Source organism: Mastacembelus armatus, chromosome 17, assembly GCF_900324485.2.
Source record: "Mastacembelus armatus chromosome 17, fMasArm1.2, whole genome shotgun sequence".
Lineage (NCBI taxonomy): Eukaryota > Metazoa > Chordata > Actinopteri > Synbranchiformes > Mastacembelidae > Mastacembelus > Mastacembelus armatus.
This window is the reverse complement of record NC_046649.1, coordinates 14,924,728-14,951,164: the sequence shown is the minus strand read 5'-3', so window position 1 is coordinate 14,951,164 and position 26,437 is coordinate 14,924,728. Positions and strand designations below refer to the sequence as shown.

The window sequence follows — 26,437 nt, the reverse complement described above, 5'->3', positions numbered from 1 at the left end:
TCTGTCATATGTTTGGAAAACTGTTGTTTTTGGTATAATATTTCAACATTATACTGGACACATGGATGAATCAATGTGGTAAAGGTAGAATGTGTTATACTTATATAGAGCCATATACAGTGTATACTCCAATATTAATAGTTTAGAATGGGAGAATTTATAGGGATTATTTTCATATTCAATTCAATGCAACTTCTTTTTTTTTTTCTAAGGTGCTTTTAGGCAGGTTTCACACAATTGAATTCAACAGCTCACTACCTAGACCAACAGATACACATAACAGAAGCTAAAAAAAAACTGAAACATTCACAAAAATAAAACTCGTCAAAGATAAAGTTGTGGGATTGATAAAGACATTAATAAATATGCTAATTATGAATATCCCAAAATAACACAATCTTGAGAGACCTACAAGGTAATGATAGTACATAATAGCATAAAAAAACTTATGTGGAATTAAGAACCCAGCTTTAAGTCTACTTAAACTTTTTAAGGATCCATTTAGGGTCTCTAAAATGCAGTTATAGGGCCTCAAATTTAAGGATTTTCATATTCCAAATCTATATGCATAAGCTAGAATGATTTGCTAATAGTGTCTTTAACAATCGTACTAAAGAATTTAAACAATGTAACATGTTTTTTTTTTTCTCTTTGTAGCTGGTTGCCAACACAGTGCTGTTCACCAGTGTCAACCTGTCAGGGCTGTTTGTGCGCATCCTGACAGAACGAGCCCAGAGGAAAGCCTTCCTGCAGGCTCGCAACTGCATTGAAGAGAGACTCCGCATGGAGGACGAGAATGAGAAACAGGTACAGGAACCTGTACACTGCTGAAACCATGGGTAAAAGTAGACGTGTGTCTTTTTTTCTCCCTCCACACCCCTCTCTCTCTTGTGCTCTGAGTCATTTTGACACATTATTCATTTCTGTGAGCTTTCATGCCTTTTTGTCTGGCACAATTCTTATTGCTACTAACACTTTGTCCTATGATAACTTTGCTCTGTTTGGCTGTATACCTGTGTATTTAAACTTATTCTACCTTTGCTCTCTCTTTCCCTCTCTCTGTAACACACACACACACACACACACACACACACACTCAGGAGCGCCTGTTAATGAGCCTGTTGCCCAGGAACGTAGCTATGGAGATGAAAGAGGATTTCCTGAAGCCCCCAGAAAGGATTTTTCACAAAATCTACATCCAACGCCATGACAATGTCAGGTAGGATACTCACATCAACCCAACACAACCATGAACCAATCACTGTGAGATTTAAACTCCCCATATTTGTTAATTTTGCTAATGTCACTTTTAACAGGCAATCTGTAGATACTAGATTCTGGTATTTTCATCTGAAATACTAGAACAAATGCTGTCGCAGTGCATTACAGTGCCCACGATAAAAGGAGCTGAACAATTTGGCCAAACATGTCCTTGGGAACTAACACTAAAGGCAACACAATGTAGTGTGATCTGACCTAACAGTGTCCTGAAATATTAACACTGCCACAGGCTGGAAAAGTGAAATATTTAATTCTTCACACTAAATATCAAGTGTTAGTATCATCAGCAACTCCTGCTTTTCCTCCTGAGAGCTGCAGCTGTAGATAGTCGTGACTGACCTTTGAACCCTTTGTCAGAAAAATGTAAACAGTAGGCTTGAAAACATGATGTTCACTGCTCCAATTTCTACAATCCCTAAATCAGACCTTTTAACTTCTTCTATTCACCTCTGCTTATTAATCTGTTTCTTACTTAAAATCTTCAACATTTCCTTGTTTCCTTCTCTTATCTTCTCTCTTCCTCGTCAGTGTTCTCAGAGCAGCAGGGAGACTTGAGGAGGAGAGTTTGCTTAGCCCCAGGATTAAGTTGCTACAGGGGATTAAATGCAACGGAGACTAAATTCTCATTGCATAACACTTTGTGTGCGCGTGTGCAGTTAAATATGGACAGATCTCACTGGAGTTTTGCAGATTGCTTTTGTGCCTTGAACGCCTTTGAATGGCGCTGCCCTTTGAGTATGATCTAGACTGGATGCAGACATGATTTATGCGATTTGGGTGGACTGTAATTAGAAAGTAAACAATGTGCAGCACAGTTTTCTTCATTATGCTCTGAGACTGTGGGCAGTGTTTGATCTGATTAAAATCCAGCCTGCAGGGATCTTGTACTACCTAGTCACTAAAAAAAGAATATGAATCCAGTTTAACAAAAATAAAACAAATAACTGATGTTTATTTAACAAATGATGTGAGATATTATAGCCTACTATATATATTCATTCATTTTATCAGCTGAAGTAACTGAAAACAAAAATAGGTATTATAATAATGCTGTTGAGTTGAAAATAATACCTTCAGTTTCTTAATTAGGCGCATTAAAAATGTATTTTTAATATTTATATGATTAACATGAAAATAGTGATAAATTATGAGTATAATTTGTCTAATATCACATTGCACTTTTAAGATTCTCAGATCAGGACTATATAATTTAAGACCGTCTTTTATAAAACATGCATTTTCACTATACTTTGTTTTGTAATTAACAAACATTTCCATCTTTTCTATTAACAACATTTCATTCCACCCTCACACCTACTCTGAATATATAAAGACATTCACTTTACTAAACACATAATGTTGCTCAATTGACTGAGAGAACTGTCACAAATATAGATGGCCTACTTGGGTTGCTGACAGGAGGTTTTCTAATGTTTGCAGGCGCTCCCTCACACTAAAGAAATTAGAGTTCATCCTTCTAAAATCTGATGTAAGCACATTCTGTGTTACCACCTTTATTAGCCTGTCAGCACATCCACTGCCCACATAGTGTGGCTCCACAGGGGCCTATCCAAAGTTAACCCTTGAGTTAGCACATGGCTTGTGTCTTCTGCTGTGCAATTAAATTGAAATCTGCCAAAACAGCTACAGTAATGCCTCCCACTGAGGGGAATAGGATATTAGTGTAATTAGAGGAATAACTTTCCTTGAATATGTGCCTTTGGAGAGGAAGTGATGGATGAGAGTATGAGGGAGGTCAAATTAGACAATATTGGATATTAAACTGCATATTAAATAAGTTCTAGTTACGACACGAATAATCATGTTTGCATTGTAGCTTGTTTATGTAAATTGTGGTACTCAGAGTCACAAGCTGGCATGAAGTTTTGACCTTGAACTTTGAATATGGTACAGTACAGTAGATTTGGTGTAGGCAAATGCTGGGGCTAGAATAACATATACAGTAGCTGTTGCCAAGAATGCTGCAGTGCCTGTCTGAAAGGTTTTGCTGGAGGTTATTTAAAATCAGATATAGAAGTTCCCAGACGAAATCTCTGGTCTGCAACCTCTGCGTTTTTCAGTGGTCCCTCTCATAAAAACACAAGCAATTTTGAGGTGTAAGTTTACTGAATGAAATCCAACTTCACGCCACAAATTCAAATGCGTATACTTCAAAGAGAAAATCACGCTATGAAGACATATATTAAAAGTAATGCTGTGTAGATAAAAATATGCCCCAGATGTTTGTGGTATTAACCACATGCTCAGCACACAACCCACACTCGTATTTATTATTGTCGTTATGATTTAGTTTGCCTGTCTCAGCACACATGGATACAGCTTCTAATTACAGACTAAGCTTATGTATTTGCCTAGTTAATGTATTTCCCTGGATTTATGTATCTTTATAATGTGCAAAGTGGAACAAGGTGCTTATGTGCATTGTATATTTTATGATAGATATTTATATGAGCTAGAGATGCAGTTAACACAACCATTTGAGACTTATTTTAATATACCAACATCTGTTGACTGAGAGGCTGTAAAAATATGTTGACAAGAGTATGTTACCATATTGTCATGTTTGTAAACCTGGGTCTGAGTTGTGCAATAGCAAATCAGAAAGACCTGGACTCTGAATGTAACACAGGACTCATGCTCTGTGGCATACATGATATGAAGATGGAGACAATGAAGTTCATGTGGTTGAAATGGGGTAAACACAGCCAAAAATAACTTAGTTGTGGTGAAGTTGAGATGAGGTCACTGAGACACTGGGGCTCAATGGGATGCTCTCTGCAGCATGTCTGTGCTGGGTTATGCTTCATGCACAGCCACAAGTACAGTAAGAGCCTCAGCTGAAGCCCGCAGTCTTTAGGTTTCCTTCCAGAAAAATCCAATAAGTTTGTTTTTAGGCAAATTTCTGCCTAAATCCTCTTACAAAAACACAACTAATGATGGAAAGCTGCTGCAGCCTATAGTTGGACGGCAATAAAGTAAGTTTCATTGCTTCCACACAACACTTGCAGTCTGATACTGGCTGAGAAAATGGAGGTCATGATTCCAAAGTTACTTTTTGCCTTTTTATATGGATATTGAATTACAGAATGTGGAAAAACAATTTATACAACAATATGTTGCAAAAGACCACTTTATTTAAGGCATGCAGTTAGCAATTGCAGAAACTGCCATGATAACTATATCTGTATATATTAAGCCAGCCACACAGTTAACAAGAACCAACCATGAACCAAGAGGTAAGTGCAAGAGTGTGGTAACAACTGGACTGGGGATAATCCTAGTAAAATATGTGGACAGCAACTATCTTCTGTTTAATATCATCACATCAGGCAGAGATGCAATCTAAGCTTCTCCAGGCACACATTGTAGTGCTGTTGGGCCTTATTTAAAACAACAACAACAAAAAATAGGGGTCTAAAATAATTAGAATCTTATATCACAAAAAACATTAGCTGTCTACTTGTAATAGTCACCATTCTAGGTAAAGATGATGAGTAATGAACACAATTTCAAAATATAGTCTGTAGTTCTGTAAGTTACATTGGTATTTGTAAATAACTGGAATAGGTTTTCCTGTGGGAAGTTGGTCAGATCAATACAAAATTCTGGAAAAAAAGTAATATTATATTGAATCTCTAAAGATAGTTTCATTGCACTTTTTTCATTACATTTTAGACAGTGACAATAAAGAGTGAAGTTTGTAATCCACCATTTATTAAGATGGTTTATTCAACACAATTAACAGAAAAAACTGAAATTGTTTTGGAACGGAGTGAAGAGAAGCTATGAAGCTAAATTTGTAGTGTTTTTTTTTAAGGGATTGAATAACTGGGCATGTGTTGTGTAGGCTGATCAGTGGAAATCAATTAGTTTTTTATTCAGCTCTTTGCTCTATTGCTGGGTAATTTACTGCACAAATTAAACACCCCTGTATCCAGGCTGCGATTGGGTATTTTATTTTGCCCAATGAGGTGATATACCTTATTGCACGAAGTTCAGAGTTTTAGTGAATTAAACTTTAAGTATTTACACTAACACAGTATTTAACATCCAAATATTTGTCAGCCACAGAAGGTTGCAACTTAAAACATTTACACTAATTGAATCTATTGCCCCTCATTATGGTGACATCTGCGGGACAACAAACTGACATTTAGCAGCCCACCACCACCACCACCACCTTAGAGATCCGCCACCCTGTCACACTGTGAAAACTCCAGCCCACACAAAGACAGCAGTCTGCAGACATGCAAGTCGTCCAGGGCAGTCAGATTTTGATGACTAATCCATCTTCGCACTCTTCGTTGCCACACAACACTCAGGGCAAAGCTGTCATAGATACAGTTCCTGTTCTGCTCTGATGCAGACTCATAAAGCACTGTCTCTCAGGCCGTGTTAAAGCACAAGTAGCCTCTACTCCACAACCCACTGTCAAGCTACAATGCAACATGCTGAATAAAGTCATCAGCACAGATCACCTGTGACACAGAAAATGCTTACAGTAGGCTATAATGAAAAGTTTAAAGCTAAGCTGACATCTCGATTCTTCACGGTTTTAGTGCAGGGGAATGTAATCTACAACAACATGGTGGCTACTGTGCATAATTTTCCAGTTTTGGGATGTATTCTTAGAAGTAGCACTATGTGGGCAATGACAGACTGCAGAATCGTTTTCCTGAAGTCTATGATAAAAAGCAAGTGATGATGCCACATACTGTAATCAAAATTTTACAGGTCTATAAAATCCAATTTACTACTAAATAATCTACTTAGAGAACAAACCATATCATTTGGTACTAATTGTACATGAAATGGAGAGTGGTCAGCTGGTTGACAGTTGGTTCACAGAACCTTGAGAGATTGAGCAGATACACACAATAATGTGTCACTAAACAAACATGCCATTCAGCATATATAAAGAATAAAATTGTGGAAATTCATCTGGAAGTCAATAACCAACTCAACTTTCCGGGACACTTTAAATGAATGGTTAGAAAATAGCAAACCTGTAAAATAAAGCATCACTTCTATTTTAGTATCAGCAATTATGGACCAACTTAGACTAAATTTTGTCACACTTCTCAAGCACAAATTCCAAACTAATACCAAGAACATATATTCTAACTGCTTAGAAAAAAAAAACATTTTAATTTCAGTTCAGCTTTAGCCTTAAGAACTTTCAGTCCTGTCAAAAGGGAACACAAGTTCACCTGGAGACAGTGACAGCGCCTTGATGGTTGCATCCTCTCTGACTTCCTAACAGGACATGTCTCCACCTTGAGTCCCATGAGAATTCTCTTGTTTCTATTTTGAGTCGCTCTGCTTGACTGCACTGCCAGTCAGTCAGAGAACAGAGCAGGTTTTTGCTCTCTCTTTGTTCTTATTTTATTTATTTATTTACGACTGCTGCAGTAAATTAATTTGAGTGTTTGATTAGTTTGCTGTAAACACATCTAAAGAGAGCATTCAAGCTGATTTTAGCTTCATGTTGTTTTAAACAAATTCCTGAGAGCTAATCTGATCAGGCACCCAACAATCATGTTTCCTTCATACATTATAACATGCTGCTATAAGTAAAGTGTGTTGACTGACTCAAACGCTTCTTTTCTCTTACAGCATCCTGTTTGCTGATATAGTTGGTTTCACCAGCCTGGCCTCCCAGTGTACAGCCCAGGAACTGGTTAAACTACTAAATGAGCTGTTTGGAAAGTTTGATGAACTTGCCACGGTGAGTCTGTTTTCATTGAACACACATCCCTCAATTACTGTTCCTTTTTGTATTAAAAACCTGCTATTTTCCTCTGTGTGTACACTTTGTCCAAACTTCGACAAGGCAAGGATGCGTGTGTGTGTGTGTGTTGTATGTTTGGCCAGGGGCTGCTGCTACTATTACAACAGCTTAGCATGCTGTCACATTAATTACTGAAAGCCTATATAATGTTTAATATGATTATCGAGCGATTTGTTTGAGAAAGAGTTGACAGGCCTCTTTAATCTAAGCCAGATTTACCCAGGCCTAAACCCCGCCTCTATTCTTATTGTGTGAATGAACTGAATAAAGGGACTGCTGAGTTGTACATGTCCTGATCTCTCTTGGTTCACGTGGAGAAAATGTCAACTCTCCCATCTGTCTATATTTCTGTTTGTGATTTCAGTGCTGAAAAGCCACTCAACATTTAAGAGTTTGATCGCTGTGGTTAATCTAGTTTCTTTCAAATGTGATTTGATTGTGCTATAGGTACTAATGTTACAAAATGTGAGTTTGGCTGCAGATCCCCCTGCTACAGTCTTGTCTAACTCTATATGCAATCTGGCCTCTCTTATTTATATCAGGCCCTGCGAAATGCATATATCCACAGGATAACAATACCTTGTACCTGGTTATATTAAGAGCTTCTATGTTTAAGTTATTTGTTTTGTCAAAATAAGAAGTGACTTAAAAGGGACTTTCATTTGACCAGTTATTGTCTAATAATTGTAACAGTCATTCCAGGTAATCTTGGATCAGTTGCTTTATCTCACTCTTGTGTTTGTTGTATGTCAGCTTCAGTCTGCCTTTATCCTACTGAGATTACCAAGAGATTAGCCAATTCCATGCATTATATTACATATACACACTCCGTCATTTATAAGTCAAGTGATGGTGTAACAGGTCAGTGCACTTTAATCAAAGGGTTTTTTTTCCCTTCGTTTTGAAATCACTACATTTAATTTTGCTTCAAACACATTTTCATTTTTAAGCAGAAATCCTATCTTGAGCTACATTGTTTTTCCTGCTGTTGTGATTTGAGCTGTCTCATCCGTTTAGTTACAACTAAATAGATTGCTCTGACCGCCATTTGGCTGATAGCTGGGAGGCTCGTACTAAACTGAAAGGCTGTCCCCGGCCATGAAACTTGTCATCAAATGTTCCAGTCTTGCCCTGACCCAAAGCCCCACTCATTCTGATACACTTTGGCAGGAAGTGGCAATGCCAGTGACTCATAGCTGTGGTCACTGTGGCCACACAGACTCTTCTTGTTCCATACGAAGAGCGGGCGATGCCACATGGCCACTGGGCATCATCTCATAATACCATTCCAGCACCATCCCCACACCACCTGTCTACTCTTTGGACTTGTCAAGCAGCATGGGAAGTGGGCCAGGAACACAGTGTTCTCCTAAAGTGCTGTTGATGCAGTAGACCAAGTCTCCTCTCCTCTCTTCTCATCCTTTTGCTTCTTCTACAACACTTCCCATGTTGCTTAAAAACTTTCTGAATTTCACACATTATTACTAAACAATGTTTTTCATTTTTGTTTTTTAGACAGCATTTAGAAACAGTTTGCCACTTTTCAACCATATCTCAACCTTTACTAATGCTCACAAAATAAAAGGCACTATTTCTGTCCATTTACTCTGTGTCTTAAAGATAGACTACGATTTGCTCAAAATATACTGGTGATAATTTAAAATAAATATATAATGTCTGTTATAAAACTAAAATAAATATCTACATATAATAATCCGTACAAGGAGCCGTGATGATTAATATAAATCATTTGCTTGTGCAGGTTAAAAAAATGTCTTTTTTGACTGTGCCAGCAGTCTGTGTGTTTGTCATGTGTTGGCATTAGATATGTCATGGCCATAAGGAAACATAGACGCTACATCAGCCTCACAATCTAATAACAAATGGTCAGTAAAAGTCTTGGGTTTGGACTTTCAAACAGGAGACAGCTGTTCATTTCCTGCTACAACCCAAGAATCAATGTTGGAAGTTGATAGTTGTTATTTTAACCCAAACCACAATCTTTCCTTAAACCCTACCAAGTAGTTTTTAAGCCTAAACCTAAGTAGTTATGGCGCCTGGCACACTCCATGTTTATTATTGTAACCATGATGATGAAGATCTGTTGCATGATAACAACTTAATGAGCCAACTAGGAAGTGGAGTAAGGCTCTACTAACTTCCTATTGTCACCACAACTGATAATGGCCATTTAATGGCATACAGCAGGTCCTTCACCACACACTACAAAAACAAGAATGTTTCCAACCAACAAAAACATGGCTAAGCCACAGAATTTCCCCTAGTTCGCACTGTTGCCAACATCTAAATGAAGGAAGTGGAAAGGAACTCTTTCAACCACTTCGCTGTAGCTAGTTTTTGGCTGCAGTGTGCATGAATACATTTTTGGAAGCGTGAGTCTGCACTGGGACCATCAATTCAGTGAACAGCAGAATCAAATGTACAGTAGACACAGAAAACAACAATCTTGCCTTCTTGTACTGTGCTGTATTAAGCAGGTGGGGGTAGCTTGAAGATTGAAGTTTATAGGAAACCCACTCACACTGATGAGGATTTGCTGTTTGATTTCCACCACCCACAAGAACACAAGCTGGGAGTAATTATAACTCTTCACCACCAGACTGAGAATCTGCCGGCTACTGCTGAGACTGAAGACAAGGGGCGCAAACATCTTGAGAAAGCTTTGAAACATTATCACTACCCAAACTTGGTCTCTCTTCAAAATAAAACACCAGACTGACACACAAAGCAGATCCAATAATTACTCCATACATGACTAAAGTGACCATGTTTACAGTAGCAACATGGATTATTTTCAGTAGGAACTATTTACTAGCCTAAATATAGACAACAAAGGTTTGCATTCACAATAATAACAACAGAGGGAATAGGAAGGAGATAAATTTCAGTAGATATTTATTCGAATCTACTGTAAATTGACACACCAACTGGTTGTCTTCAGGCCCCCTCACTTTTAAGAAACACTTCCTCTCCCTGGCTGAGTTTCCAACAGTCTGTCCAACACTAAACCATATCTGCTGTGAGAGGGACTCTGATTAATTTATGGATGCTGTGATGCTCTATAACATTAATAGCTCTGGACTGGTTGTGCTTTTGTGTCTGTATGCATGTATGTATGTGCGGTGTGTCGTCGTTTCCATGGCAGAGTTTCACAAAGCTTTTCATTCTTGTCTCTTTTCTCTCTTCTCGCAACACCTCCCTGCATCACAGCTTTCAGACTCCTCCGCTCCTTGTTTCTCAGCTTTTTGATTGACATGCACCAGCCTACAGCCTTCAACTGTGTCTTTTATGCCCCGTGGTTCTCTGCACTCTCTTCCCCTCTCTCTCGTTTCCATTTTTAGGATGGCTCAATGATGTATCTATCTACCATCTCTTACTTCCTCGACAAGCCAGAGTTCCCTTTTCATTCACACATATGTGACTATGAAAGCTTACAAAATCCCCTGCATTGCAGGTACAGTGCATGAATGCATGCTGAATTTTAGAGAGTTTATCACCTTATGTGTATCCTTGAGTCATTACACTTTTCTCAACTATTATACCAATTTCTCCAAAGTGCATACAGTATCTGGCATTCAGTTGTCAGAACTAGTACCCCATGTTTAAACATTAAACTCAATGACTTGAAAAGAACTGAAAAAAAAAAGACGCATCTAGGGCACCCTGACGGCTGAATGGTTTTAGGGGAGCATACACACAACAGTGTGTGATGTTGGTGGTTCAACATTTATTGCAGCTCTTCCTTGTTTCCTATCCACCTTTTGGTTAGCCAGTGGAAAATAATGCAAAATGCCCAAAAACTTAACAGAAAGGATGTATCTAGTCATGGCATTTTAACTGCAATGTGTGTTTGTGAAGAAACTAGTTTTTGTAAAAATTCACAGTGAAACAGTGAAAAAAAAACTGTCAAAGTGTTAATTAACAAAAAAGTTAACTTTGAAAAACCTGTTCAAATGTCTTTGTAGATGTTAGAATTTGTACATCTGCAGGTTTATATAATACAAAATCTTATGCCAAGAAAAATATAACACAAAATTGATTAGGATGCTAACAAAAAATACTTTTAATACTTAAATTAAGCACAAGGACTGCTCACTGCCCACACCATGGCAGCTGCCTGCCAGAAACCAAAGTCTGGGTGTAAACACAACTCAAATAACCCCGTTTGGGTTTGTTCTCATGAACAGGTGCAAGGATCACTGTCAAGTCTTGCAGTTTTCCTAAGCAAAACCCAACTCAAACAAGCCAGTTTGAGTTCTTGAGAGAGGGTTGGAGGGAAAAGATGCGTCTCTTTCAAGAAAATAAAATCATGATCATGGTTTCAGTTGCAGTGAAAATACCACAGAGCTTCCTGGACTCATGTGAAGTTCTGCAGCCAAAATTGAAGCAGCAGAGGTCGCGTAATACATCTCTATTGTCTGTGATTACATTGTCGCAAAACTATAAAATCCTGTTTTATCAAACTTTTTTTTTTCCATCCCCGTTATTTATAAAACTTAAGGTTCTTCAGAGCTACAAATGAAACTCTTTATGTGTAAAATTAATTTTTCACTTGTAATACACAGGGAAAATATGAATAAATTTTCCAATTATCAGTTGCTTGTTTCATTGCAACTTCAAAAGCATTAAGGTGTTTATGTGCCTTAAGGTGTTTTTTAATATAGTGGCAAAAGACTAATAGAAATATTTAGTGTTTTACTGGACTGGACTGGTTGTGTATTTAGTGTTTTAATTTATGTTATTTATTTATGCAGCAGTTTAATTCTTCAGGCAGACATTATAATTAGGGTCCATTTATATTGATATTTGTCACTTTATTACAGTTAATGTTAGATAATTATGTCTCTTTTATCACAATCTCTCACTATTAATTAAGACTGATGACAGACCAGAGTTTTAAATATATTTCAACCAATTTTTTTTTTTTTATATCATTCTAAAAAATGCTCATCCTTTTCATCATGAAAATAAACCTGTCTTCAGAGCACTGAACATTTGTTATTTGTCATGTCTGGTAAATATATCTACATTAATAGAATTACTTCACAGATCTCCAACACCCGGTCACTCCTACCCACCAGACTGAGGTGGGTGGAGGAAGTGTTGATGTATTTAATCATTTGTTGTTGGTCATAAATTATTGTACATTAAATCAATAAAAGAGTTGGTGACAAAAAGGAAAATATTCAGTCACCAGTCACTGTTTGCTTGCATGCAAGCAGAGATGGGGAGAAATCAATCCAGTGGGGAAAAATGTTAAACATAAAGATTATACCCAACAGAGACCCATTGCAATAAATTATAATCTGCCTATGTTGATGCAAAATGCATTCAAATAATATGGGTGCTTGTCATTGAAATTAGGAAAAATGTATTTCACCCGGGTTCTGCTACTCTACAGCGTTCATGCCAATAAAGGGCAGATTTAGAGATAGGCAACAACACACCCTCTGTCTTGTGTCCTTTCAACTTCCCAAGTTAGGGGTGGAAGACCTAATCTTTAGCTCCATCAGCAATGCGTACACAGCAATGATCTTTGTCTTTGTATCAAAGACAAAGCACAATGTGTACTGCTCTCTCCATTGGGGACTTGTAGGAAATGAACTGCTGCTACTCTCAGCTGGCTCATATTTTCCTTCATAATCACTGAGTGAATGTTCCCCCTCCCTACATTCGTGTCTTTGTCTCTCCCTTTTTGTCTCCCCTCTCTTTGTCTTCCTGCACTGAAGTGTTTGCTAATTTGCATCCCTACAAGCAAATGAGTACATGATATATAAAGTGCCTGGTAATACAACTAGACTACATTTTTGAGGGTGCTGCTCTGAATACATTCTGATAATACATTACATCATCTCAGAAATACCATTTCTATTGCTTCCTTTTTTAATGGATATTGCTAAAAGGTGCTAAACTCTACCTGTCTCTGATGGGCACCAAGTTTGCTCACAATGCTTTAGTCACATGACAGTGGTAATCCTGCTTGGGTCTGAATCAGCTCCTAAACCCTCACAGTGCAGATTAGCACAGGAAAAATAGTAGTAGGAGACTCTGTAAGTATAGGATTTCCCTGCTACCTGTTGCCATATACCTGACTACATTACATCTGTTCCTGCGCCACTCTGACCTGAGTTCCCTCATTGGCTTTGTTACAATAAAAAGGTTTTTACAATCAAATGGAAATGAGAAAGATGTGAGAGGACAACACCTAAGTGTCATCACAAAGAATTGCAACAGCCTCTGTGCAAGTGAATTCATTAAAGTCCAGCTCATAGGATACAAAATTTTACATTTTTAAGTGAATAGCCTTATCTTTTGAGATCTCCTGTTCGCGACTCTCTGCTTGCTTCCACTCTAAGGTGTCTATTTGAAATGGAGTGTTCTTGAGGAGTGAACGGAGAAAGGGAATCTCGCTTCAATTTGGTTACGATGGAGTGAAGAAAATCCTAGTTCAAAAAACTCTGTATTTTCAGTCTTCAATGACAGAAAAATATAACAAATTTGAAGCAAAGATATGTTGTTTATTTAAGGAGTGCTCATCCCACAGAACATAGGTTTTAAATTTTGTAGTTCAAGAAATAAATAAATAAGATTACACTTTTTAGAGCCCCAGGAGTGAAATTAAGTTTTACTGCAAAGGAGCAAATTTGAGAAAGTGAAAAAAAGACATACTGTATATTTCCTAAATATTAATATTTTGGTATAGAAATATCATGGCAAATTAATATACAATCAATATTAATATGTGAATATATTAATGTGAAATAAACATTATATTGTAAAATTATATTTTATAGATTATGCATAATTATTGTATCTTAAATAATGTTGATTCCTAATCAATAGTTATTATTTCAATTCAGAAGTCAATATTATAACAGAAAATATTTCTTATGAAGCAAAACAATAGAGCTCCTCAATAGTCTACACCACACCTTTGTCTGTATTCTCTCATCTCACTGCTGCTGAATGCTCTTTACATTTGTATGAAAAAATATATTTTATATGAGCAGCATGCGCCTCCGTGCCATTGTGCACACAGAAAGCGTGACCATAGTATGTAAACCTACACAAGGCAATACCTGTTGCTAACAAGCCCCTGGCTATGGCACATGGCTTACATGTTAAAAATAGAGCATCTGTCTTGTCTTGTATCCACCGATGTGCATAATTATGAGTCTTTGTGTTCTTCACATGCATGGGCAGTGAGCCCATTACCTCCATGGAAACAATAAAGGATTATGAGAAGGCGTCCACGGTAACCCGGTCTCCCTGGTAAAATGAATGTCTGTTGCTCATATCCTCTAATAATGGGTTATATTTGTAAGCCGCCTTTTCATGCCGCTGCTTATTGTCCTTCAAGAGTGAGTCACTCACCTTATTCCCTAAAGTGACACTGATCTGTTGATTTAGTGCTCCCCCTTGGGAACCATTTCAATGTTGATGTGAGTTCAGAGTTTGTATGAGATAATGAACATCCAGTTCATATATCAATCCTTGTGGAGATTCACAGCAACACCTGCATCTCTGTGTAATTTCAAAATCATTCTTAACAAGCACTTACTTCCTGCTGTAAAACAAAGATATTTAAAATTTTTAGCTTTAGAGTGGCTCCTAGGTTTATTCATATTTGGACAAAGTGCATTATTCCTAGACTTTGTGCAAAGCTAGACATCATATTTAGCGTACGTATGTGAAAATAGAATTCATCTTCTCATCTAACTCTCAGCAAAAATTGAAACAGGTATATTTCCCCAATTTATTTATTTATTTATTTTATTTGTCTGTTTTGGTGTTTTGCTACTTTTAATTTTTTTAAGTTTTAAAATATGAAAATTCTTGTGGACTCAACGTAACACACATAAACACATATATGAGTTGTCGTGCTCATTATTAAGTTAATTTAGGTTTTTTTGTTTGTCTCTGTCCATTTGTCAGATTTAAAGCCTTGCCAGTTTGTGTTTGATGAAATTAGAGATAAATATGTCAATGAGTGGCTCATATTGGCTCATTTGTCCTGGAGACAGACATGGAGTCACTGTTTCTCTCTTCACTCTTATCTTTACGAATGACAGGAGAACCACTGTCGCAGGATAAAGATCCTCGGAGATTGTTACTACTGTGTGTCTGGACTGACCCAACCCAAGACTGACCACGCACACTGTTGTGTAGAGATGGGTCTGGACATGATCGACACCATAACGTGAGCAATCATAGTTGTTGTGTCTATTATTATACAACTATGTACTTTGAGATAATGAAATTGTTCTATATTTTATGAAATCATCACTATAAGTCCATCTAATATGCTTCCAAACAGGCACTATAGAAGCTGAAAAAAAACTATAATCTCCTTTTTATTTAAAACCCAGTGCTAGGATAGGGCTGGTCATTTTCTCTCCCTGTAGTAGATGAGTCAATGATGAGAGATTTCCTTCAAGCAGGGCAAAACTGCAAATTGCAGCCTGATTAGCCATGTGTGCTGTGAGTGAATTCTAGCACTGCACATTTTGAGAGAGCAGAGCTACACTTGGCTGAAAGAAAAAGCTTTCATGGGGGGGGGGGGAAAGCTATTTTGGTGAGGTTGAAAATGCGGGTTTGCTTGTTTACACTGCATAGTTTTGAAGTGGGGAAAAAAGGACCGAAACCAAGTGAGAAATTCAGATCCAGCAAATACTAAATCAGATGCTTCCATGACTTGACTTGAAGCCTGATAACAGTTAATTAAAATTAGACACTGATTAAACATAAATGCTCAACTTAGCAGTTTCTCTTGTTAATCAGTCTATTTTGGTGTGTTAGAGCAAAAACACAGCATTTTTCAAGTGTTTGTTTCCTGTCCACCTCTTGAACAGCGTGCCACAGCAATTTACAAAGAAATGCTTGTGGTTAACTTTGACATGTTGACAAACTAAGAAAAATAAATCAGATTATAGGTTTGTCTGATCTAAATGATACATGTAGAAATCTTTGTTCAAGTCATAATGGAGTTTTTTTTTTTCTTTTTCTTTTTCATGGTTGTCTTTTTATGCATTTTCTAAATATAGATACAGAGACAGAGATGTGACTTTGCATCCTTAGTCCAACCTTCCATGTGTTCTCCCCCCTGCAGGTCAGTAGCAGAGGCCACAGAAGTCAACCTAAATATGCGTGTGGGCTTGCATACAGGTCGGGTGCTGTGTGGCGTGCTTGGCCTCAGGAAATGGCAATATGATGTTTGGTCCAATGATGTGACCCTGGCCAATGTGATGGAGGCTGGAGGACTACCTGGGTCAGTACTGGATATTTTACATAAATATCAGCCTCAACAACTATGGACATTTGATTTAAGTAATGGGTCTTCACTTATTCTCATGTTTGCAAAAGGATTTGCTCAGAACAACTTATGCCAAATGCATGTAAGTGCCACTGCTACAATGGCTATGAGACTGTGTTGTGTGTTATGCCTGACCTGTCTCTACAGGAAAGTCCACATCACCAGATCTACTCTGGAGTGCCTGAATGGAGACTATGAGGTGGAGCCTGGAAACGGCCATGAAAGGAACGCCTTCCTCCAAAAACATAAAATTGAAACCTTTTTTATAGTGCCATCTCACCGTCGGAAGGTATTGTATTGTTATCCTCTTCACAGGAACATATAAAGTAGCATGTATTTCTAGGAAAATATTTAAGATGAGAGCAATAGTTCTAAACCAGATGTAACTTAAAATGAGACTTCCTGATAGTTCTTGCCCTGAGATGAACCTTTTAATACCTAGACAGTGTACACTTTAGCTAAGCTTCTGCAGGTCATATGTTATTCCATGTCAATGGACATGCAGCTGTAACTAGATCTACAACCATCTAACCATCCTTCAAACAGAAATACAGTGTGACTACAGCATCCACCATCATATGATGGAGCTCTCACACATTTGTTGTTGAGCTGATCTCACATGCAGTAATGGATTGGAGTGGGGCTATAAAGAGAGAGAGAAAAAAAAACAGCCTGTGGCATCTATCATCTCAAATCTGCACAGAGCGACAAACATACAGAGATATGTGTGTGTGTCAGAGCAAACACATAAACATTCGCATCTCCAACAGATGTGCTACAAGCAGCTGGAGAGGGAATTTCAGTCTTGTTTCTGTAGGCCTCCTCTCCTCTCCTCTCCTCTCCTCTCCTCTCCTCTCCTCTTCTCTCCTCTCCATTTCTTGCAGCAGGTTTCATGTTATGCAAGATAAGGCTTGCACATAACTTACACAGACCCCTATGTGAACCTGTATTATCCCAGTTGCATGTATTTTTCTTTGATATGCAGGAGGCTTTGCTAATCCTCTTAATGGAGGTGATGGTTAGACTTCATCAAAGATATGGCTCGGAGAAATATGTGCCTGACTAAGCTGTGTTGGATAGGCTGCTACTCACTCTGCTATATTGTCTTCAATTACTCCATATTAGGGACACACTTGCAACATAACAAATTAAACCATATGTACAGTATATACATTTTTTACAACTTCACATGTTTAATCTGATGTTTTCTAAAATTGCTTTAGGAAAGAGAAACAAGTGCATCACAGTACTAAAACTATCAAAATCACCTAAGGGGCTGACCTACCTTATTTAAACCACACTAGTTAAATTCTTGAGCTTGATAAAAAATGATTGCATGCCTGTGTGTACATGAGCATGTGTGCACTTGCATATTGTCCAGTGCATGAGTTATAGACCCTTACATAATACATATTACTGTGTGGGGTATCATGACTTAATCCTTGTTCCCATTTCTTATCTGGTGACAGATATTCCCAGGATTGATTCTTTCGGATATAAAGCCTGCCAAAAAGATGAAGTTCAAAACTGTGTGCTACTTACTAGTGCAGCTTATGCACTGCAGGAAGATGTTCAAGGCTGAGATTCCCTTCTCCAATGTCATGAACTGCGAGGACGGTGATAAGGTATAAACTCTGTGTCTGTGTTGACATTTCTGTGTTTGTTCGTGCTGTGATTTACATAAATACACTAAAAGCTATACAAGCGTGACTGTCTAGTGTTTTCTACAACACTGAAAAATAGTGCATACTAAAGGCTTCTTTGAATTAACTGCATTTTTAAATGCTCCCAAAGGTGTCCTTATTGCTTTTGTTATCTTTGTTCATGCTCCTGTATAAGCATTGCAATATATGAGTTACAGGAACATAAGAAGTAAAATTACAATAGTACTTTTAAGGCAAATGCTCACTTTAGAACTGTGCATAATGTACATTTGTATAAAATTATGAATATGAGATTAAGCTCCACTAAAGACTGGTCCAAAAAACAACTGAGGAGCAACAACAGAGCCTGTGTTTCATATTATTAGCTAAGTTAGCCACACCCAGTTTAGGTGAAAACAATTCAAGATTCCAGGTAATTCAAAAAATGCTCTGCAAACATCTACATGACCTAGAAAATAAACAAATATATGGCGTTCACAGGAAAATGTGAGATGTGTTCAGAGTGCGCAGTCCTATCATCTGCAATAACGTCTACATGTTGCTCCTGCCAGAGATCAACATACCATTTCCCTTGCATATAGTGTCAGTGACACTGGCAATCTGGCTGAATGTCAAAGAGCTCATTTGACCTTGTGTGCCTGGAAAGAAATTCTGCAGCCTGGCAGCTGTACAATTCTTGCACCAGCTGTTTTAATCCAGATTTGCAGGTGTGTGTTTGTGTGTGTGTTGTGTGTGTGTATTCACCACAATGGCAGGTCACAATTTGGGTTAAAGTATAAGACTGAAGATTTTTCATTTATGCAATTTTTCACAAATCCCATTCAGAGACTAAAAACAATTGTGAATTTTTTGTACTCACCCTGATGTCTGTGAATATAGAACCTGGTGTAGCTTGTGTCTGTTATTAAAAGGATTGCTGCTCTGGATGACACAAAGAACTGCATCAAATACTCAGAGTAGCCATTACTTTTTACAATAAGCATGTCTTGGTATGTTTTTAATAGGTTTTGGACAACAATCCATTTTTACAGTATAGACAAATAACCTAAACCAGGCTATAAATTCACAGACATTAAGGTCAGTACAGGAAATGCAGTGCTAGCTTTAGTCTGTGTGGGGGGTTTGTGAGAAATAAAGACAAAAAAAAAATAAAAATCATGGCCTTATCGTTTAAGGTCAGGAACATGCATCTGAGGAATTAATTTATGTCAAAAAACTGTCCTCACAAATAATATAAATGTGTGTGTTTGTGCAGCACAACCAATTTTGAATAGAAGCAGACCAAAAGGGTGTTAGGTACATGCTGGAAGCTGCTTTGCTGGAATTTTGAACACTCAATTAAGCATTATCTTCCCGGTTTTAAAGTGTTGACCTCAGTAGCTGCATCCAGTGTATCTGTCTACATTACCAGTAATGACAACATCCTCACAGCAGACAGAAGGCACATTAGTATAAAACAGACAAATGGAAAAAGGTAAAGTGGCGACAGCTTAAGTCATACATGCTGTACATGTTCCACTGAATGGTTCATTTTACATTTAGACCACATGCTCTTCAACTGTGTGTGATGATATGCATTCAAGGTATGACTGAAACAATGTGAGGGACGGGGGATGAATGAATAGGATTTTATGCGCAGCACAAATGGCTGCATGATACGTCCTGTGATACGCTGAGCACAGTATGGAGCACACAGACTTTCTGCACGTCACCATGTTGCTGCCTTGTAAATAACACACATTGAGGGTATAAGGGATGGAAATCGAGAGAATGAAATCTTAGTTAGAGGGAAGAAAAAACAAATGGCCAAAAATGGTGGGAAAGAAATCAAGCAAGGAAGCAAAGATGGAAGTAAAAAAAATATATATATACACTATTATACACTAGTGAGGAAGGCATTAAGGAAGAACAGAGTATGGAAAAATACCTAGAAGCAGGGAAGGACAGAAAGAAGGAAGGAAGAAAAGAAAGAAAAGGATAAAATCAAGGAAGTCAGTGAGCTGTGCACATCTGTTTCATGTCATGAGCTCATGAACACATTGGTGGCCCTGACTCACCCTCTGCCCCTCTACTGCACCACTAAGCTGCACAATACTTCCAGTTTTCTCACTTACAGTACATGTACACATGCCCACACGCACACACCTCCCGGACACACAAAAACATCCAGTCTGCCATGTTAACTCTCTGGCTTTGCTCCAATGCACAGTGTTTTGCAAAGGTGCATCACTTTACCTGCCAAAGATACTGATACACAGCAGGTGCATTCACTAATGAAGTTAAATGTGCAGACAATGTCTTAATTTGAAAGTATAATCAGCTGCCTGGGTTTGTTGTTGACTTTTTTTCACCCTTGTTTCCAAAATGATTATACTCCAGTGATGTAGACCGCATTTCTGTTTATTTATTACGTTACTGTTTTTCAAGTTGTACTTTTTCAGTGAAAGTCTCTTCCCCCCCCTCCAGCGGAGGGCCATGCGGACAGCTCCACAGAAGCTGAGAAATCGTTCAAATGCTAACCAGGCTAACGTGATCCAGAGCAGCCCTAGAACCCGGGTCAACCGCTACATCGGCCGGCTGATCGAGGCCCGCCAGACCGAGTCAGACACAGCAGACCTCAACTTCCTCACACTCATGTATAAGTGCTCAGAGCGCGAGCAGAGGGTAAGGACGAACACAGTGAGAGGTTTTGGATGAGCTCTCTAAATGAATCTTGTCATGCAATAATGCGTTATTTACTTTAATCTGGTCTCTGTCATCACATAGTACCACCAGGTTCCTGATGAGTACTTCACCAGCGCAGTTGTCCTCTCTCTGATCCTTGCTGCCTTGTTTGGCCTTGTTTATCTTCTCATCATACCACAGTATGTACAACAGAGTCTACTGTTGTCCATTGTTTTTTCTCCTTTTCCTTTCCTCTCTCTATTTATCTATTCATCTAGTCTTTGTCTTTCTAACTAACCCTGTCAACTCCTCTCCCTTTTCCCCCCACACGCAGGGGCACAGTGGTACTAGTCCTTCTCGTCTTCTGCATCTGCTTCCTAGTAGCTTGTATCATGTACTTGCATATCACTAGGGTACAGGTAAGTGAACATGCTTTCTTACCCTTACCTTACCTGAGTAAAGATTTTTCAGCTGTTACTACTGACAGATTGGTCTTATCTGATCAGACTTTAGTCATTTCATGCTTTTGACTTTTTTTTTTTTTTTTTTTTTGCTGACCAAGAAGAAATATGTAAATGTATTTCATACAGCCTTGAAGTAATGACTGGATATTCATATAGCTTCAAGATGACTTCCTAAGCCCCTACATTGTATTTAAGCTCAGTTCTCTAGTCTATTAATTTCAGCGTTTATTGAGGTCGATGGTAGTCCTCAAAGCTTTACAGCTTTTACAGGCTCATGATTTGCTTTTTTTTTTTTTTTAATCTTTCTGTACTTTACTCACTTTACTTAGCTCATCCTACCACAATTCCTGTCTGCACATTGTTTAAATTGAAGCTGTTTCTCCACACAGCTATCAAAACATCCACACATCCAATGATAATCTTGCATATAGTAATGTGCATTATAAATGTTTTATTTAAGAAAAACCATATAATATTCCTCATGCTGTCAGTCCCCTTTATTTACTTGTTTTTGTCTTGTAGTGCTTTCCAGGGTGCCTGACCATTCAGATTCGCACTGCTCTCTGTGTTCTCATAGTGCTCTTAATCTACGCTGTGGCCCAGGCCTGTGTGGTAAGTAGTAAAGCAAAAATGACCCACTTTACTAGCTATTAGTGTTACTTTTTAAATATATTTATTAATATAGTATTAGTATCTGTGCTGTAGATAATGATGCAGCGGATTGGGAAAACATCCCAGCTAAAAAAAATTATCAGATGAGGACATACATGTTTTCAACAATATTGTCAAAACATAGACTAGATATTTTGAACAATAGTGCATACACTAATTTATTTCTGATGGACAATAAAACAGATCTTGTTTGTGTACATGTTAAAAAGGGTCCAGTACAGACAAGGCAGGCTCTGTAATAGGCTTATGATCTTTATGCTCATGTATCTTTCTGTTTGACAGGTGGGCTGTATGCCCTGGTTATGGGGTAGTGCCAACACCAACAGCTCCATCATTATCATTGATGTAGACAGTGGCGCCAACCACACCATGGCAGAGCTGCCTTGTGACGGTGCCCGCTATGCCTTTCTGTCCTGCGTGGTGGGCACACTCACCCTGGCACTTTTCCTGCGGGTCTCCTGGCTGCCAAAGATGGCTCTAATGCTCCTTCTGGGTGTGCTGTACGTTACTGTGTTGGAGCTCAGTGGCTTTCGCAAGAGTACAGGGTGAGGTTCATGACTCAACGTGACCAGAAACACCAGACTCACACAATCTTGCAAAAATATTTCAAAGCTTAATTTCCTGAAGCTACATGAGAATAACACACAGACCCTATCAGAGATTAAAGCGAGAGCCCGCTGATCCAGTTCTGATTGTGCGTCATTCAAGTATTGGAGGCTGTGACTGGCTGTGAATCTCAAGTAACAGTTTCATGTTTGATGCACAGAAGGAAGAGATAACCAGGAGTTTAGAAGAGCATTTACAGTACATTTGCTGAGATGTATGCGTGTTGAGTCCTTGCTTGTCTTCAGCCCACACACTCTTTCATTTTCCAGCCTTTGAAGCAGCACATGTGCTCATTAGTTCCAAATCAGAAGCCTGAAAGGACAATGTGGGCTGGATGACGGGAGCATGTTAGCTGTTTCAACACAGTACTGAGGGTCCTGGTCAATTTTGGAGCTCAGATCATAAATGTGCTCCTGAAAAATTATTACATTGAAATTGTTAAGTTTATTAGGATAAAGATCCATTTTGAAAAACTAATTTTATTACATTATGCATTAGTAAAAAATATCATTTTTGTATGGTCCAGACTTTTCAAGCACATTACAGTGCTTTAATTTACATAATGTTTCACAATCATGTTGGAAAGAAAGTCATGCTTTTGTTTTAACACAAAATTTTACTCATGATTGCTCACAACACTGTGGGAGGTCTATTCAACAACCCTTCTGTGTGGTCCAGTCCAGTGCTGACTTCTATGTTGGTCTATTCCACAGTGGGGGGTCCTTCCACATCCGGGGCTTTGAGCCCATCCTGTCTCTGTTGCTCTTTGTCAGTGCCCTGGCCCTCCACTCCAGGCAACTTGACCTCAAACTACGCTTGGACTTCCTGTGGGCTGTGCAGGTCAGGAAGTGTATGCCCCTATGTGCAGTGGAGGTTTATGGGCTTAAATCTCATTATCATAAATTTTAGTCAAAGTGTACTGTTGCCATTTCAGCTTTGATATGTGTAAACTATTGGTTTATCTATGCAGGAGTAGTATTTATAGGCTGCTAGCTGTCTGTTATAAGGGTAAACAACTTATTTTGTCTTGGTTTCATTTGGCAGAAGTGCAAAAATAAGTATTTTGTATCATGGAACTGAAGTGTTAAAGCAAGAGCTGAATTAAATTAAGATATTTAACCCTTTAATTAGCAGCATTAATTGCATAATGTACTCAAGTCTATTTAAAATCCAACAATGACACATACAGTAGTCCATGGTGCAAGGTTTGTGAGGGGTATTACTGACCCCATGTGGTGAAAATGTGGACCACACTAGTCCTCATGGCTGTCTGTGTATTTTGTGTGTGCTACACTTGCTATCAGGCGGAAGAGGAGAGGGACGGCATGGAGAAAGTCAAGCTAGACAACAGGAGGATTCTCTTTAACCTCCTGCCTGCACATGTGGCCCAACATTTCCTAATGTCAAACCCCAGAAACATGGTGAGCCTCACTAATAAACAGGCAAGCAGACAGACAGACAAACAGGTAGATAAAATGTCAGAAAACCCTAAGTGAAGAGCATCAGGAGTATCACAGTATACTGTTATATAGACTGTTTTTCCATTCTGTTCTCCATTAGGATCTGTACTATCAGTCCTATGCACAAGTAGGTGTCCTTTTTGCATCCATTCCAAACTTCAATGATTTCTACATCGAGCTGGATGGGAACAATATGGGAGTGGAGTGTCTGAGACTGCTGAATGAGATCATTGCTGACTTTGACGAGGTACAAAGCTGGTTTTCTTTTTCTGGACTCTGAGAATGCCCTTCTGGGACATTTAATTTGGTTTGTATTATAGTCATGTGTTTATCTGAATATCTGTTTTGCAGCTCATGGATAAGGAGTGCTACAAAGATATAGAGAAAATCAAAACTATTGGCAGTACATACATGGCAGCTGTGGGCCTTGTCCCTACCATTGGTACCAAGGTGGCATGATATTTTGTGTTGTTTCTGTTTGCAAATATGTAAATGGATGTATTGCATTAAAATTGACATAATATGAATGCTAATTTAATGCATATATAACTACTTGATCTATTTACCCTCTTCAGGCCAAAAAATCTGTTTACGACCATCTGAGCACAATCGCAGACTACGCCATTGAGATGTTTGATGTTTTAGATGAAATCAACTATCAGTCATACAACGAGTTTGTCCTGAGAGTAGGTACGTCAAACCTTATATTAAACTGTGAACCCAAAGTAAATAAGAAACCTCAGCCTGATATTGTTTAAAATGTGTGTCTATTTGTGCAGGTATTAATGTCGGTCCAGTGGTTGCAGGGGTGATTGGAGCACGGCGACCTCAATATGACATCTGGGGGAACACAGTGAATGTGGCCAGTCGCATGGACAGCACTGGAGTACCTGGGAAGATACAGGTACCTAGAGCTCCTTAAATTACATTTTAACCAAAGATAGTTTTCTTACAAGGGAAATTTGGTTTACATAGCAGATAAATAGGAAAAATAGCCCAAAAAATACTAGTGTAAATATGAAATTCATATGTCATAAATACACAAACATGCACAAACAACACATGCTACACATTTAAGTGGACCAACACAATGAATGAGGATCAACTAAGGAGTCTATATTGAGATGAAGTATAGGTTCTTCAACAGGGATATATATTCTCTCATATATTCTTCAATCTGCCAAATTCACCAAATACAAACAATCTGATCTCAAAAATGTATATATTTGTATAAATTGTAATGCAAAAGACCATCTCTTGTGTATGTATGTGTGTGTGTGTTTTTTTCCCCCCTTGCTTCCAGGAAGCATTACATAAAAAAGGGGCAGTCAAGAACTGAACTGACCTTTTTCAGTAAAGGACTCACTTTTCAGTTGGTTGATCATGGCTCACACCAGAAACCTGCTGACTCTGTAACATAATTTGAAACATGATGCAAGTGTGATGTCTACATGATTTCTACATAACCTGTCTGCCCCAACAGAAATTTGAAATTAAACATATCTGAAGTACAACATTTGCGCTCAGAATATCACAATTAAAGGTTTTGAAGAATAGACAACTTTCACCACTGGAAACACAACATATTGAATCTGACTTGGAATAAAAACTGGAAGCAGCAGGAAACAATTAGTCTGGCACTGTATAAAGTTTAAAAATATGTCAGCTAACCTAAAGTTTGGACTGCTATGTCTTAATGGATATAAATGTAAATATGTCTCCTTGTTTTGATGACACAGGTGACTGAAGAGGTCTATCGCCTACTGAATACCAACTATGACTTGGTGTGCCGTGGCAAAGTCAGTGTTAAGGGTAAAGGTGAGATGCTGACCTACTTCCTCGAAGGCAAGGTTCAGGGTGTGGGCACTGCAACCACTTCTTCAGTAGTGCGTTCTGCCAGTCTGGCACGTCGGATCCACTCCTGTGGCAAAACAAGCGTCCCGAGCAATCTAGGCAGCATTTCCTCCACTGCCAGCCTGACGGCTCATGCCAGCACGGGCAGCAACATTCAGATGAATACTGCCAACAGCAGCCAAACGACATTCCTGCCAGCATCCTGCGTGCCCACAGTGGATGAGGAGGACGAGGAGGGCATAGAGGTGACAGAGATTAAGACTGAGGCTGTGGTAGCTGTTGCAGACATAGCAGTGTAAGAAGGAAGCCAAAACTATAAACTTCCATGAAAAAAAGGAAAGCTACCCCTGGTTGGAAGTCTAGAGAAATCAGGACTGTCTAGGCATTCTCTCTAACTCCTGAGCTACTGGCGAAACCCAGAATATGCTCATTCAGGATTTGAACTGCTGGAGAAATGACACGGTGGTATGGACAATTATATTCATTTGTAGTGATTTTTAACTGCTTGCCACTCTTGGAAGACAAATGCGGAGTGAAGAAGAAAGATACTCAGAATCTGAAATCCTTATACCACATAATTACATTTGTGGTGTTCCTGGGTTCTGTCAGATCCAGGTATAATGTGC

General features: G+C 38.5%; 1 protein-coding gene across 1 annotated transcript in view; it reads left to right on the top strand.

Moving 5' to 3' along the window:
* The window catches only part of LOC113134309 (adenylate cyclase type 1-like), a 29,126-nt gene extending 3,016 nt beyond the window's left edge, over nucleotides 1-26,110 (top strand). The window contains exons 2-20 of the mRNA XM_026313616.2: nucleotides 658-807; nucleotides 1,101-1,219; nucleotides 6,919-7,030; nucleotides 15,187-15,314; nucleotides 16,224-16,382; nucleotides 16,575-16,716; nucleotides 17,897-18,052; nucleotides 20,558-20,755; nucleotides 20,858-20,955; nucleotides 21,090-21,174; nucleotides 21,742-21,831; nucleotides 22,174-22,436; nucleotides 23,211-23,337; nucleotides 23,802-23,963; nucleotides 24,058-24,204; nucleotides 24,309-24,407; nucleotides 24,533-24,647; nucleotides 24,737-24,861; nucleotides 25,697-26,110. Of these exons, the coding sequence (XP_026169401.1) occupies nucleotides 658-807; nucleotides 1,101-1,219; nucleotides 6,919-7,030; nucleotides 15,187-15,314; nucleotides 16,224-16,382; nucleotides 16,575-16,716; nucleotides 17,897-18,052; nucleotides 20,558-20,755; nucleotides 20,858-20,955; nucleotides 21,090-21,174; nucleotides 21,742-21,831; nucleotides 22,174-22,436; nucleotides 23,211-23,337; nucleotides 23,802-23,963; nucleotides 24,058-24,204; nucleotides 24,309-24,407; nucleotides 24,533-24,647; nucleotides 24,737-24,861; nucleotides 25,697-26,110 (2,889 nt within the window). The remainder of the gene's footprint in view (nucleotides 1-657; nucleotides 808-1,100; nucleotides 1,220-6,918; nucleotides 7,031-15,186; nucleotides 15,315-16,223; nucleotides 16,383-16,574; nucleotides 16,717-17,896; nucleotides 18,053-20,557; nucleotides 20,756-20,857; nucleotides 20,956-21,089; nucleotides 21,175-21,741; nucleotides 21,832-22,173; nucleotides 22,437-23,210; nucleotides 23,338-23,801; nucleotides 23,964-24,057; nucleotides 24,205-24,308; nucleotides 24,408-24,532; nucleotides 24,648-24,736; nucleotides 24,862-25,696) is intronic.
* Nucleotides 26,111-26,437: the final 327 nt, after the last annotated feature.